This window comes from Myotis brandtii, unplaced genomic scaffold, assembly GCF_000412655.1.
Source record: "Myotis brandtii unplaced genomic scaffold, ASM41265v1 scaffold285, whole genome shotgun sequence".
In the NCBI taxonomy this organism is placed as follows: Eukaryota; Metazoa; Chordata; class Mammalia; order Chiroptera; family Vespertilionidae; genus Myotis; species Myotis brandtii.
In genome coordinates this window covers 1,244,693-1,260,352 of record NW_005360891.1, presented here as the reverse complement: position 1 = coordinate 1,260,352, position 15,660 = coordinate 1,244,693, and the positions used below count along the sequence as shown (strand labels likewise).

The window sequence follows — 15,660 nt, the reverse complement described above, 5'->3', positions numbered from 1 at the left end:
TCATACACTCCTGATAAACCAATCTACTATTTACATTTTATTTCTCTGCTTCAAGACATTTTTGTTTGTATATGTGTGTATTTGAAAGAAAAGGAGAGAAAAAGAAACAGTCATTTTTGTTTAGAACACTGAAGTCTCCACATCATTAAAATTTGAGCATAATTTTTAAAAATTAGTTATAAATGTATGGTCATTTCTAATACAGTCTCAGACCAGTGAACATTTCTATTGCAGAAACATTTGTAACTAGTGATTTTTTTTCACCATATATAAGTAATGCATAATTTTCCCAACTGGAGTGACTCAGTTTGGCTATTGTCCACCAAAAGGTTTTCGGCTGGACTCCTTGTCAGGGCACATACCTGGGTTTTGGGTTTGATCCCCAGTTGGGGAGCTCACAGGAGGCAACTGCTCAGTTTCCCTCTCACATTGTTTCTCTCTCTCTCTCTCTCTCTCTCTCTCTCCTTTCCTCTCTCTAACCATGTCCTCCAGTGAGGACTAAAATCAATTAATCAATCATGATTTGAAAAGCCTTGTCAAATTCCCCTTTCTGTTTATTAATTTCTTTTGGATAACCTATTAAATAGATTTACAAGGTGAAAATGCATATTCTATTGACTTTCTCTGTAATAAATGTGTAATCTGCTTATTGGGATTACAATCATATCACATGATATTCTCCAGATAACATATTTCATTCTAGCAAGTTCCTTTAGGAGATGCAAAATCTTCACTCAAGGGTGAGAAAAAAGGCCCTTTGGGCTCTTTTAATTTATACCATGTAGATGGTTTTCTATTTTTCTTGATATCAATGTATCTCATTGGTTTTGCCAAAGCATGTGGGTTCCTTCCTATTTTCATAGATATGCTAACAGTTACAAGCAAGTTTTGGATTTTTATGAGAGTTTAAACACAGATATCCTATATTGTGTTTTGCAATGCAATTTATGGCTCTGAGTTTGGATGTATAGAACATACTTCTTTTTTGAGATTAATAAAATGATTACACATGGGAACTTATTAAAAATTTAGAAAATGTCAGGTGTTCACTATGTCCATGGCTTTGCATACTAAAGAATGAAATCCGATGTCCTGTGACCACTTCTACTCCCCAGTAGCTTTTAAATCTGCTCTTAAATTAATCTAGAATACCAAGCTCATGAAAGTGATGACAGAAAAATATTTCTCAGATTTTTATGACATGTATAATCTTCTCAGATCAATATTCCCTCTCCTCCAAAGTCATCCTGAAAAAAAAAAAAGAAGCAGCAGCAAATCAATATTACTTTCAGCTAAATTTCAAACTACCTATTCTAAATTACTTCTTAGACACATGGCTTCTATAATTCTATAAGTTACTTTAGCTATTCTTATTTTAAATGTATAGATATTCACAGATTAATACTTTGACAAGCAATGCATTCTCTTATTCTTTTTAAGAGAGAATCACCTAGTTAGTTTTATTGACTCTCTTAGCCTATGTTATGTTCTTTTTCTCCCCCTCACTTGTAAGTGAAAAGGAAGGGCAAAATACATCTGACCCTTTGGTCTATTTTCACAATCATTACCATCACGCTCCAGCATCAATATCCTGGGTGGAACCTATAGCTTTAATGCTTTAACATATAAGGGGAGTACAGGGAGACTCTTTGAAACCACTTCCTTAATTGAAATTTGCTAAGAAAGTAGCAAATTTCTCACAAAAAAAGTACACATTTATTGAATCATCAAGTTTTACACTTTAAAAAGAACTTATAATTTTGTTAATTATATTTCAATAAAGTTGGGAATAAATAAAAGTAAACCTGCTTCCACTAACCTTATGTCCAACTTTTGAGAGGGTTAAGTATAAAGAGCATAGTAAAAGATAAACTGTAAACATTTAAAACGAAGACATGTAAAACAAAGAAATAATATTAAGAAAAACATCAGAAGTGAGAGAACAAAAATTAGAAAACAAAAAAGGAAGAAAAAGTGAAAAAAGAAAAAAAACAGAGAGGAATAAAAATAAGGATGAAGAACAGCCAGGGAAAATATAGAAGATATGAAAGGAGTGAAAGCTGGAGGTAATATAGTTAATAAAATAAAACCAGAAACTAAAATTATATCAAGAACCATTTATTTCTAAAATGAAATTGTAGTAACCAGAGACAGACTTTAAATGGAGTTTGAGGTTTTGAAATATAAAGATAGCACTATATATTTTGTGAAAAAAGAGTTTGCTAATAAAATTGAACTTAAATAACTTGTGATTTGCCCTTTATAGAAATTTGATAACTTTCTTGAGTATAAAACTTTACATGTTCCATCCTGACAAGATATATTTGTTTTCGAGCATTACTTTAATGTAGCTATTCAAAAGGTTACTGTGTTTGTACTTATGAAACATACTAAACAGAAGTATCTCTAAGAAAATTTACTACAGAAATATTAGAAATCATCAGATATACCTAAATTCAGATAGTATTATTAAAATGTTTACATTCAAGAAAAATTCAGAGATAAGGCCCTTATGACACTATTATTTTAACTGGGAATCTATGCACTTCTAAAAGAGTGCCACAGTTGGGGAACAATAGAATATGAAGAAGAAAAACACCTACATTTCATTGCTAGGTTGCTAAGTATATATAATATGTATTTCTGGAAACTTAAAACATCAATTAAATATGGGCCGTTCATTCCTTTTACTGACCAGTACACTGTCAGGCAATTTTTTTTAAAAGAATACACATTTTACAAAAGCAATTATCCATTTTTATTTTGTTTACATTGCACTGAAAATTTACATCATACTTTTACAAAGTTTTTTTTTCATAAAAATATACTTCTTTACAAAAGTGTATGCATTAATATAAGAGGAGTAGCCAGTTGCAGAAGAAACATTGTTTAAACAAGATCTTAAATGTATTAACCTTAACATTAATGAATGAATCATTGTTATTGCAGTCATTTGAATAAACAAGAATAAATAACTGATGGCATAAAATTTAAAACAGCATCCTGTCAGTAGAGTACAATGTTGAGAAAATTGTATGAATTTCCAAAACAAAGTATCTCAAAGTGGTTTACAAGAAATTCACTAAATGTGGTAGGGATAGATCCAAGCAGCGCTCCGGGTGCAATGATTTCTCTTAGGCACTCTGTCTCGTGATACAAAGAGTCAAGACTGTTTACAGAGTTATCCATACTTGAAAGGGACAACAACAGAGAATTCACACTGGGTACATAATTTATTCAATGAAGTAAAACATGCTGTTAAAAGGAGGACAATGACCTATTAAACAAAAATGCTGGCATTACTGTGATACAGTTGTAAATGAGCCACCAATAACTTGCAAATGCATGTCTTAATTAGACAGAGAGAAACCTGGTAAATCCACAACTTTAGAGAAAAAAATGAAATTGGTGATTTGAAAGAGTAGATTTTATTTTTTTGGTCATTATGTTTAGGGGCTCATCCAAATATATGTCTAACTCGTTACATACAAGTTCAAAACATGTTAAATAAATTTGAAGGCTCAACTGGGAGGACAATATAAATGTTATAAACTAATTACAATAGATTAATGTTTTATTTGGTCTTTCAAAAACATTAGAAAGTTTGTTTAAGGATGATAAGCTTGGTGTCTCAGATAACTGCAAAATCTTCATTATTATAGGTAATTTTTGCCAGCTAAAGTGGTTTCCAGATGACAAAATTGATTGAAACAAGGAGTTAAACACTACCCCCATGGCTCACTGAATACTGGTGGTCACAACAAAATGAGGGTAATTGGGAGGATAGCATGATGATCTTGCCATTTGCAGAAATTACACAAACAAGAATAGCAATAAGATCCTAAAGAACAAAAACTAGGAAGTCAAATCAGAGTGGGCAATCTTGTCTCTCTGTGGCATAAATTAGCTCATAAACATTTCAGGGCTTGACTCAATCTCAAATATCCATGGAAATAAGGAAAATAATGACTCAGTTAACAAGAACACATAGCTGATAGAGTGGTGTGAAATACAGACTTATGGGTGTGATGTAGCACAGGATGGTTAAAGAGAAGTCAGTGATCTACCGACTCTTGTAAGTATAGCTCTTATTGTCTACCCTATGTCTTTTTCTTTAAAACCCAGTCCCTCTAATATAGTTTATAAAGCACAGAAATACTGATATGGATGCTCCTCCAATATATGCAAATAAGTTTATGTTTTAGAATAATCTCCTTTTTTAAAAAAGCAAATAAACTGTGAGTAAGCACTCTCAGAGTGCAGCGGATTTCTGTAAAAATCTCCATGGTAAACATGAAGAAGAATTATGGTCCAGTTTATGAAAAAAACACTCTTCTCTATCATTCCTCGGGAAAAGGTGACCCAGCAAGTCCTGAAAAGTGTGCTTTAATTTTTCTTTTTTTTACCAGTGAACTAATGTGCACTGTTTTGTGTGTCGACTTCCAAGCTTCTGAAGAAGGCAAAGGGCTGCCATGTTATACCATTGTGCAGACCGTGTTCAAATTGGGATCGAATCGTACAGCCTTCCCTTCCACGGACTTGGCATTGGTGTCGTACATGGGGTTTTCAAAAGCTGCTTGACCATTGTTATTTTCATGAACCGAACAGCCTGTATACTGTGTTTTGGGTGCAGTCCTGTTGATGAGAACATTGATTAGCTATGTGTCAACTTTCTCCTAGGAACAGCAGCGTGGAGCGCAAACATAATATTCTTGAGTTCTCATGGTTAATGGATAATGTAACTTAAAGGTATTTACTTACAAGTCATAAATTCAATACATCCGATTTGAATAATTTACCTGTCATTTTTAAATACATTGTGATGATGATGATGAATTTAAATCGCATTACTATTCATTCATTCATTTATCAAATATTTATTGAGCATCTATAATAGGCCAGGCATGATCCTAGGCATAATCATTACTCTCATGAAGCTCATATTGTAGTGGCAAAAAAAATGAAAAATACATAAAACAAACAAACAAAAAAGCTAATCAGAATTATTCTGATGAAAAGAAAAATGGTTGCTCTGATAGGAAGTAACTGGGAACCACAGGAGGTAAAATTTAATCAGACTCCAAGGACCAGGGGAGCTGGTTCTGCACTAAACAGACGGGGACTCCAGGAGAGCAGACAACGGATGCTGAGGCCTGACCTGAGAAGGTATTTGGAGTGTCGCTAAGACAGAAATATGTGATTTGCTTAGAAATGTTATATATTAGCGCATGTACCTTCAAAATCTCAAAGAAGAAAGGCTAGACTGATACTCAAGTCATGAAAATAGTTTCCAAAGTGTTACTGAGGGCTGAAAGTTTGTCTTTAGTTAATAAAACATATAGAGTCTAGGCTGGCTGGTGTAAGTTGCTGTTTTGCATTCCTGCTTCTTATTTTTTTTTTATTTCTCTCACCTTTGACTAATGCTTATTTCTAATTTCTCTTTCCCACATGCCACTGCATAATTTGCTGACATTTGTAATGGAACAGAAGCAGACTTGTCCCTACTTGTTTCTGAGACCTAAATCCTAAAAAAGATATATATTAAAATAAATGTTTCTCAACTCTTTGGTTTATACCAAGCACCACAAATTTAAACTATATTTTATCATAATTTATATTTGACATTACAGTGCTTTACTATTCCTAATGCATTTTCTGAACTTTTTTCCTAAACTAAAAATTGTTAGGTACTTTGCAAGGCAATATTTAAAAAAAAAAAAAGAAATGAAGAGCTATCTTAAGTTTCTTTCAGAGGCATCTCCTATATAGTTATATTGCTTACACTCACTTTTCCCAGGTGCATAAAGAGTCAGATTTGTCTCTTTTTTTTCAAACTAGATTCACAATAAAAAACCAGAAGCAGCATAATTTCCTTATAAAAAGGCACTTTTCCCAGGTGCATAAAGAGTCAGATTTGTCTCTCTTTTTTTTTCAAACTATATTCACAATAAAAAACCAAAAGCAGCATAATTTCCTTATAAAAAGATAAGAATCATAAAGATGTAAAGAAATTTCCTTTTGCTAATATTGAGCAACAGCTTAAGAAAAATATCATCAAGCTTTACAAAAGAAAAGTTTTTACCATCAACAAAAATTAAGTTGAAATAAATTAAAGTTCTAAATATATGAGCTAAATCTATAAAACTCTTAGGAGAAAACACACATGATCCTGAATTTGGCAGTGGTTTCTTAGATATGACACTAAAAGAACAAGTAACAACAGAAATAATAGATAAATCAGATTTCATCAAAATGAAAATCTTTTGTACTAAAAGGACACGATTAAGATTCTCTTCATTGATGTTTCTATCTCTCTCCCTCTCTCTTCCTCTTTGAAATCAATACAAATATATTTTTAAAGATAAAAGAGAGAGAGAGAGAGAGAGAGAGAGAGAGAGACCCAGCTGGTATAGTTCAGTGGTTGCACGTCATTCAGTGCATCAAGAGGTCACCGGTTTGATTCCTGGTCAGGACACATGCTTGGGTTGTGGGCTCAATCCCCAATAGGGGTGTGCAAGAGGCAGTTGATCATTATCTCTTATCAATGTTTCTCTATCTCTCTCTCCCTTTCCTCTCTAAGAAAATCAATAAAAACATGAGAGACAGAGAGAGTGGAAATACACTCTGGCCAGTGTGGCTCAGTTGGTTGTGTGTTGTCCTGTGCACCGAAAGGTTGCTGGTTCAATTTGATTCCCAGTCAGGGCACATGCTTGGGTTTCATAAGAGGCATGCAGGAGGCAGCCTACTGATGTTTCGCTCTTACAGATATGTTTCTCTCTCTCCCTCTTCCATCTTCTTTCTCTAAAAATCAGTTCTAAAAATCTTTTTTTTAAAGAGAGTAGAAATACAACCCACAGAAAGGGAGAAATATTTGCAAACCATATAACTGTTAACAGTCTAATAGTCAGAATATATAAAGCAATATTACAACTCAACAAGAAGAAGAAGACAAACAATCCAATTACAAAATGAGCAAAGTACTTGAATACACATTTCTTCAAAAAGATAGACAAATGGTCAAAAGCATCTGAAAAATGCTCAATGTCATTAGTAATTAAGGAAATACAAATCAAACCATAGTAAGACACCACTTCACATACACAAGGATAGCTATAATTTTTTTTTTTAAAGAAGGAAACAGAACATAACAAATTTTGGCAAAGATGTGGAGAATTGAAATAGGTATCCAAACTAAAACCTATATCAAATGTATATAGCAGCACTATTCACAGTAGTCAAGTGCTAGGAACCATACACATGTCCATCAGTTGATGAATGGACATATTCAAACAGAACACATTAAAACATACAATGAAATATTATTCAGTCTTATAAATGAATAAAGTATTCATGAAGCTATTACATGGATGAAACTTAAAACACTGCTGTTATTATGCTAAGTGAGTAAACCAGTCAGAGAAAGATAAGTATCACATGATCTCACTCATATGCGGAATCTAATGAACAAAATAAACTGATGAACAAACAGATCCAGAGACACAGAAGCATGGAACAGATTTTCAAACCTAAGTGGGAAGGCAGGGGAGGATGGGTGGGTGGGAAGAGCAGTAAATATCAACATGAAGCAGATTATTATTATAAGTCACGCTGGGAGAACAAAGGGTAAAATATTTAACTGCAGTGGTGTTTGACTATATTCTGCACAGTGAGAAAACCTGGTCATTTTCAAGGTCCACCATTTCTTACTTCTTTTCAGTTGGGTCAAGTTTCTAAGCTTTCTAAATCTCTGTGTTCCAGCTAATGAAAAGAAAATAGGATTTCACCGAGTCTCCTTATCTACCTACTCCAGGACTTCTGTGAGGATCAACTGAGATGAGGCATGGGAAAATGCTTCACAGACATTTGGTTAAAGTGTGAAATGTCTGCACCTGGCTATAAAGCAAGTCGTGTTCCTGGGCTGAAGAAACTGTAAGGAGACTAGTTGTTGCTAGGGAAAGGAAGCCAGGTGTTGCTACGTGACGTCTTTACCTGGATGAACACTTAGCATATTAGCCTTTTATATATATAGATATCCAGTATAGGCAAGTCAGTATAGAAAAAAAGCAGATTAGTTGCCTGGGTGGGGTGGGAGGAATGAGGAGTGACAGCTTAATGAGTACAGTTTCATTTTAGGGTGATGCAATGTTGTGGAAGTAGCAGTGATGGTTCCATGACATTGTGAATGTGCTACATGTCACTGAATTGTACACCTATGGTGGTTTAAATGGTTTTCTGTTGTGGGTATCTTACCACAATGATAAAAAAAAGATTGGTATCATTTGCTTTATAAAACATTTAGTAATGATTTTATCATCAATAAAATCTGATATTGACAAGATCTAACCAGCTGCTTATCACAATTAATACAAATGTATGTAATATTAAATAAGCCATTCTTAGATAAAACAGAGACTAACATTTATAATAAAATATCAGTTTGGGAAAAATGCATTTAGGTAATATTAATTTAATTATCTGATTACCTAAATATTTTTTTGTGATAAGTGATGGTTCTAAATAGTGGAGAATTCATAATAAAGCCTTTCTCACCAGGATACTGTAATGGATGTAGTCACGAAGGACCAATAATAATATGTTTAATATTGTACTAGATATGTCAAAATATAACATATTAATTGCATAATCTTCTTAAAGCAAAAGCAGGTATTCAAGAAGATTAGAGGATTCTACCAACTGCCTGCCTGGGTGAAATTGGTTAATATTGTCATGTGAACCAAGGGGCTTTGTTTATAAGTTTCTTCCTAGTTCTCTAAATAAGTCTGATAGTGGATATCACCTCTTTAATTTAAAACTTAACCTAGATTTAATATCTCTAAAGTCTCATTATGGGTAATTTAAAAATAACTTGGACAACTAGTTATGTACTAGGACATTGATAGGCGAAAGAAGAAAGGGTTAAGTTGAATGCGTGTGCAATTTAACAGAGCAATTTTCATTGTGTGCATATAAGGTTGGTGAAAAGGAAGGCAGGGAAAATAAGGCTTTCAACAACTGTGGCAACATTTAGCACATAGATATTGCAACAACCCAGAATTTGACTCGAGGGCCACAATGGGTTCTTAAACTGGACCGGAGGGCCGGAACAAAAGCATGGATGGAGTGTTTGTGTGAACTAATATAAATTCAAAGTAAACATCATTAAAAAAAAGGGTACGGTTTTTTTTTTTTTAGTTTTATTCATTCCAAACGGGCCGGATCCGGCCCGCGGGCCGTAGTTTGCCCACGGCTGACATAGATATTGCAACAACCCAGAAAAAAATGGAAATTAAAATTTGAAGTAGAGTAGTAAAAAGAACATGAATATAGATTTGGGGAATATTTGTAGTTAAAGTCAACAAACTTACCTTTGTTTATAAAGATAAAATCCAAATCCTGCAAATATAAGTGCAAAAAAAGGCACAAGAATAGCAATGGCCACAGAACTACTATTTGTACCATGAGGTTGATTTGAAGAATTTAAACCCTCTGACATATTCAATCCTATAAAATAAAATAAAATTATAAGTACATAATCAACTCAATTTATCACAGTTGATTTTTATTTCCTGAACCAATTAATTTGTCTCTTTCTTGGAAATGTACATAGTATAACATAATCAACTCAATTTATCACAGTTGATTTTTATTTTCTGAACCAATTAATTTGTCTCTTGGAAATGTACATAGTATAAAAAATAATGAAACTCCTTCAACTCAATTCCACACAATTTTGCACAATGCCTATTATGCATAAGATATTTTCTCAGGAAAGGATACAGAATAAAAATAAGCAGCATCTTTGAACTGAAGAGTTTATACAACTGTGAGAAGAACACTAAGACATAAGTAAGTGGATGCATCAGGCATGAATTAATGAGCAATGTTCTTTAGGAAGGGAAGGAGAAATTCCATCTGCTGGTATGTAGGAATGTTTCTGGAGGATATACACTATGAGATTTGTCTTGAAGAATGAGTAGAACAATGAATGGAGGAAGAAGCAGGACCATCAATAACCTAGAAATGGGAAGATCGGTGGCGTATTTACGGGATGCGACAAGCATTAGGCATAGATGTGTGGAAGTGACTGTGGTAGAAATAGGAGGCTAAAACGGTTAGCTATGATTAAACTTTGAAAAGGCATAAATAGTCCAAAGAGCTCAAACTTACTGCTCACTAACAGTGAGGGATAACGGAAGGTGTTCAACAATGAAAGGTCCATTGATAAAACATGATTTAGAACAGTGACTGGTGTGGGATGGACTTGAGGGGGTCCAGACCAGAAGCCAGAATAATTTAAAGGTTGCAGTAACAACCCAGATAAAACAAAATTAAGATGTGAATTAAAACTCTAGGAAGAGGATAGGTTTAGGCGAACATTTTGGAGTTAAAACCAAGAGAACTTGTTTGTGTGCCACATGAAAGAGGTTAAAGGCATAGGATTATAGTGCTTTACTCGGGGCTGAGTAAATGGTGATGACCCTGGCAGTCAGAAAATGAGAAAAGTCAGGTTTGTCAACACAATGGCACATGTGTCAAGAGGAACTAAATAACAATTATTTTTTCAGTTCCCTTTTTATAGGTTCTGTCTTAGATATGTAGTGTTCAAGATGCTTTTGGAAACATTGTGCATTTAATTACACAACTGTTTTACTGTATCATGTTAATGTTTTATCCTGTTTTTAAAAATAACACAAATTTAGGTAAGATATTATCTGAAATTACTTACTATTATTGCTTATTTAGAGAAAGCTAATTTCACTTTTTGATAGTTATATTCAACTATATGATACCTCAGGCCAGGTTAAAAAGAAAGTTATTACTTTATTCTATACATATTTTTCCAGGGACTCAGAATATTTATGTAAAAGTTCAAAGTAATTAAATTTCTAAGAAAATGTCAAATAGATTTTTAGAGCCATAATTTATTCTTTATGTAGCAACAAGACAAGATAATGGCAGACAGTATAACTGAGGAAAATTATAGAACCCCCCCAAAAGAAAACTATATCCCCAAGCTATGTTATACCCCCCAAAACTTACACATCCAAAGCTATGTTAATAAATACATTTCAGGCAAGGCCCTTACATGTGTACACACATTTTAGCAGAATTGGGAATAAGAATGACAAAACCCTGTACCTCCCACAGCAAATTTATGTATCTGAAGAGCACAAAGCCCTGATGCTACACCCATTCCTCAAAGTTATTTTCCCTTTCCAGACCCTATGAGTTTCTCAAAGTGCCACTACATTCTCGAAGAAGAAAGAAAATTGCAACAATATTCAAACTGAAGAGAAGTATTCCAGTTCTCATGAGATAAGATAATATAATTTACAGTTTAATATTTTCCTTTATATCTATATCACTTTTTCTCCTTTTTACTTGCTTAAGGGCAAGATAGTTTGTCATGTTTATTGGAAAGATGATGAAAAACCACACTGTACAGAGGTGGTACATAGAGAACCAATATTTTGAAGAATGAGATTATTTAAAAGGCTATCAAAATGGATCAATGTATAGTCCTGACAATGCAAAATTCAAAATGTAGTAAGTGTGCCTAATATACAGAATCTACTTTATTTTCTTATGATGTCTGGAGTAATAAGTAAACTACATGAAAATGAAAATGAATACATTACCCAGTCTTTGGAGTCCAAATTGCCCATAATCTTTGCCCTGAATAAATCCTTGAAACACATAAGTAGCTCCATCAGGCTCAGCAGAAACCTAAAAATATTTATAATTTGATTAAATGTGAAGACTGCCCACAGCTATATTTTCCCAGCCTTAATAAATATTCAGTGTTATTCTGAAATGAATAAAAGGCAAAGTTCCTTGTCCTATATAAACCACAGAACATTGTATAAATTTTCCATCATTAAAAGAAAAATCAAAATTGTAATTTGTAAGTAATTATGATATTAAAAAGGCAAGGCTGATTATTAATGTTATGACATAGATATATAGATTTCTTTTAGGCTAAGAAAACAATTGGCAAAGAAAAGAGCAAGGATATGTTGAAACAAGAAGCAAATGCTCAATTAAAAATTAAAGTATGAAAATACCATGTTTTCATAATTAAATTACTCTTCAGCATATATGCACTTCTCCCCACTCCCATGACCTTCTTGGGAAAAGCATATTTCGCATCTCATTGAGTTGGGGGTTTGGTTCCGTGACTTCCTTTGGCCAATAGAATGTGGGTGGAATTGACAATGTCAGTTCCCAGCCTAGGTCTTCAGAGGCACGTTTCCCATTATAATAAGGTAAGTAAGTCAGTCACAAAAGGCCACATATAATATGATTCCATGAATATGAAAGTCAAGAACAGGGAAATCTGTAGAAATAGAAAATAGATTTGTGGCTGCCTAGGGCTGGGGCGGTGATAGGGAATGGCTGGGCGAGATGATAGCTAAAGGATATAGAATTTCTTTTTGAGGTGAAAAGTATTCTAAAATCCACTGTGGTGATGGTTGAACATTTGCAAATATACTAAAAGTCATTGAAGACAACACTATAAACGGTTGAAGTGTAGGATGTGTGAATTATATTTCAATAGAAATATCAGTCTGTTAAACAAGGAGGTGCATGTTTTCCACTGTGTCACCAAGTGCTTCTGACCTGACAAAAAAGAAGAAGCTTCAGGGAGCTGATGCAGCTCCAGCCTGGGCCCCAGAACAGACTCCATGGCTTCTAATAGAATGTGGGCCACACTGACAATAGGTCTAGCCACAGCTAACCTCAGACACATGAGCAAGAACTAAATCCTGGTTCAGTGACTCTGAGATTGTGTGGCTATGTCTAATGCAGTAAATGCTGATTATTAACATATTTTAAAAAGACTGTACATGGGTAGCATCATTTGATCTCGTACATAAAATAGGAATTTAAACATTTCAATCTTCCTGCTAAGTAATAATAATAATAACCCTGATGGTCGTTCTAATTAGCTGCAATTGGCCACCTAAGTCATGTCTCTCTCTCTCTATATAAAAGCCAAAGTGACCAGAACGCCGAACTACTAGTTGCTACGACACGCACTGACCACCAGGGGGAAGATGCTCAATGCAGGAGCTGCCCCCTGGTGGTCAGTGTGCTGGCAGGAAGGCCCTGGCCGACAGCTGGAAGGCCCTGATCGACCCTGATTGCCGGCTAGGCCTAAGAACCCCACCCATGCACGAATTTTGTGCACCAGGCCTCTACTAGTATTATAAAAGTTATAAAACAAAACAACAACCAAAAACTTGACTGTCTCTCTTTAAAGCAAAATATACCAAACCATCTGCACAAGTCTGATATAGCACAAGTGGTACAATGTATTCTTTATTATCAGACATCATACTCTGGGCATGGCAGTTTTTATTTTTTTATTATCTATTTATTTATTTATTATTTAAAATATTGATTTCAGAGAGGAATGGAGAGGGAGAGAGAGATAGAAACACCAATGATGAGAGAGAACCATTGATTGCCTACTTCCTGCTCGCCCCCTACTGGGGATTGAGCCTGCAACCCAGGCATGTGCCCTGGACAGGAATCAAACCTGGGACCCTTCAGTCCACAGTCTGATGCTCTATCCACAGAACAAAAGCAGCTAGGGCTGGGCATGGCAGTTTTTAAAAATGAAATACTTCTGAAAATAATAGCTCAAACTCTAATATTAAAATGCATTCATTTTGTTTCCTAGATGAAATAATACAGTTAAACAGCCTAAGTGCATTGAAGACAAGATTTAGTCTCCAAATCCATGAATAACAGCACAGATAGGGAAACAGAATGGATATTTTTTCCTCAGGAGCCAAACTTACTGAAGCCTATGACTGACTATATATCTTCTTCCCTGCTAGGTCTTTCTTGTAAAAGAAGGCTTGTTACTTGAGAGAATATGGTCAGCGCTCTTTCTCTCATGCTTATTTTTCAACAAAAGCTCCTGGGCAGTATGTGGATGTAAGACTTGTTTCCAACTCCCAATTTAGAAACTCCATTCACATAAGTGGCTGAATAGGACAGGGTGACTCCATGGTGAAACTATGGCAACTATCTCCCCACATGAAGCGATTTACATAACTTCCTGTTCATAGACAATTTTAGAAAATATTCTAAATCTGTACTTAAGTTGAAGAGGTTTACTTAATTTTTCTGAAGCCTTTTATTAATACGTTGCATATGCTTTAAATAGTGGTTCCAGACAAAGAATGAATTATATTTTATTCAGATTTATTTATCATAGTACTGACTGTAGACAAAATACATTTAATGAAAGCAATAAAAACTATATGCTCCTGTACACATACATATTAAAAGAGTAAGCAAAACTCATCAGAACCCAAAAATCCTAGGCTTAACCTCTAGATTACTAAATAAACTCAGTCATTTATTTAAAAAAATACTCAGAAGAGTAATTTTGTCATTTTTATGTATGTGTGTATGTTCATAATTAGCAAAATTTAGAACATTACCTTTTTCTGGAATTTTAAGGACAGATCTAAGCACAAATTTGTTATTAAAATCAGTAGCAGACTTTTAAAGAACTATACTTACAAAGCCATCCATAGCCCAACTTTCCTCCTTCATTTTCTTCACAGAAGCGTGAGCTGGTACTTTAATAAGATAGATGTGTAACATTAGGCGAGCTTCCTGGCTTTTATATACGCCTGTAAAAACAGTTATGCTTCGTTTTATTATCTATAACTCCTTACATATATTATGTAATAGATTAGACAGGAAAAGAAATAAAACAAGGCCAAGTCAAGGCCAGTTTTATCTGTGATGCTATTCACAAATCCTACAATGTACATTTGATTTATCTTGCAGCTGAAATTCTCAACTTAAATCTTCATTGTGGGGTTTAAATGACCTATGCTATTAAAATTAAGTATTACTGTCCTTAATAACATCATTCCATTATATTACAAACAAAATTATTTCTTCCCCTAAAGACATTTAAAATCTTTAAAAATATGAATAAAATTTTTAAATTGTTTATATTTTTCTTAAAATAAATTGGGTGCCAAACACATGATAGACAGTATTCTAGATGCAACTGGAGCCTATAAATAAAGATACAATGCTTAAAAGAATTTCCCATTAAGTAGGAGATATAAGTCAATGTATACAGTTAACTAAAATACATGAGAGAACATGATAACTAAAAACCCAGAAAGGAGAGGGATTATTTCAAACTGGAGTCATCAGGAAATTCTTATTTTTAAAAAGCATTTGAGCTGGGTCTAGAGAAGTCAAGTAGGATTTTTAGTTCAAGAAGGTCAATGAAGGCAATGGCATAAAAGAGAGAAGCCAAAATATAAACAATGTTTTGTTTTGCTGTTTTGTTTTTCTTAAATGGTAAATATTTGAAGAGTCAAAATAAGCTGGAATATAAATGTGTTCAGTGGAATAATCCTATATAATAAAAGGCTAATGTGCAAATCAGCCGAAAGGCGGAAGGATTGATCACTATGACACTCACTGACCACCAGGGGGCAGATGTTCAATGCAGGCGCTGCCCACTGGTGGTCAGTGTGTCCCACAGGGGGAGCGCCGCTGATCCAGGAGCCGAGCTCAAGGCTGGTGGTGGTGGGAGCCTCTCTCGCCTCTGATGCAGCGCTAAGGACCCCTCGGGGGATGTCTGACTGCCAGAGGGCACAGGCTAGGTTGAGG

General features: G+C 34.3%; 1 protein-coding gene across 1 annotated transcript in view; it reads right to left on the bottom strand.

Annotated features, from left to right (window-relative positions):
• Positions 1–2,514: 2,514 nt before the first annotated feature.
• CSMD3 (CUB and Sushi multiple domains 3) overlaps positions 2,515–15,660 on the bottom strand; it is an 888,294-nt gene continuing 875,148 nt past the window's right edge. The window contains exons 68-71 of the mRNA XM_005869050.2: positions 14,542–14,654; positions 11,640–11,727; positions 9,366–9,501; positions 2,515–4,635 (exon numbers count right to left, since the gene is read on the bottom strand). Coding sequence (XP_005869112.1) covers positions 4,476–4,635; positions 9,366–9,501; positions 11,640–11,727; positions 14,542–14,654 — 497 coding nt within the window. The 3' untranslated portion in view covers positions 2,515–4,475. The remainder of the gene's footprint in view (positions 4,636–9,365; positions 9,502–11,639; positions 11,728–14,541; positions 14,655–15,660) is intronic.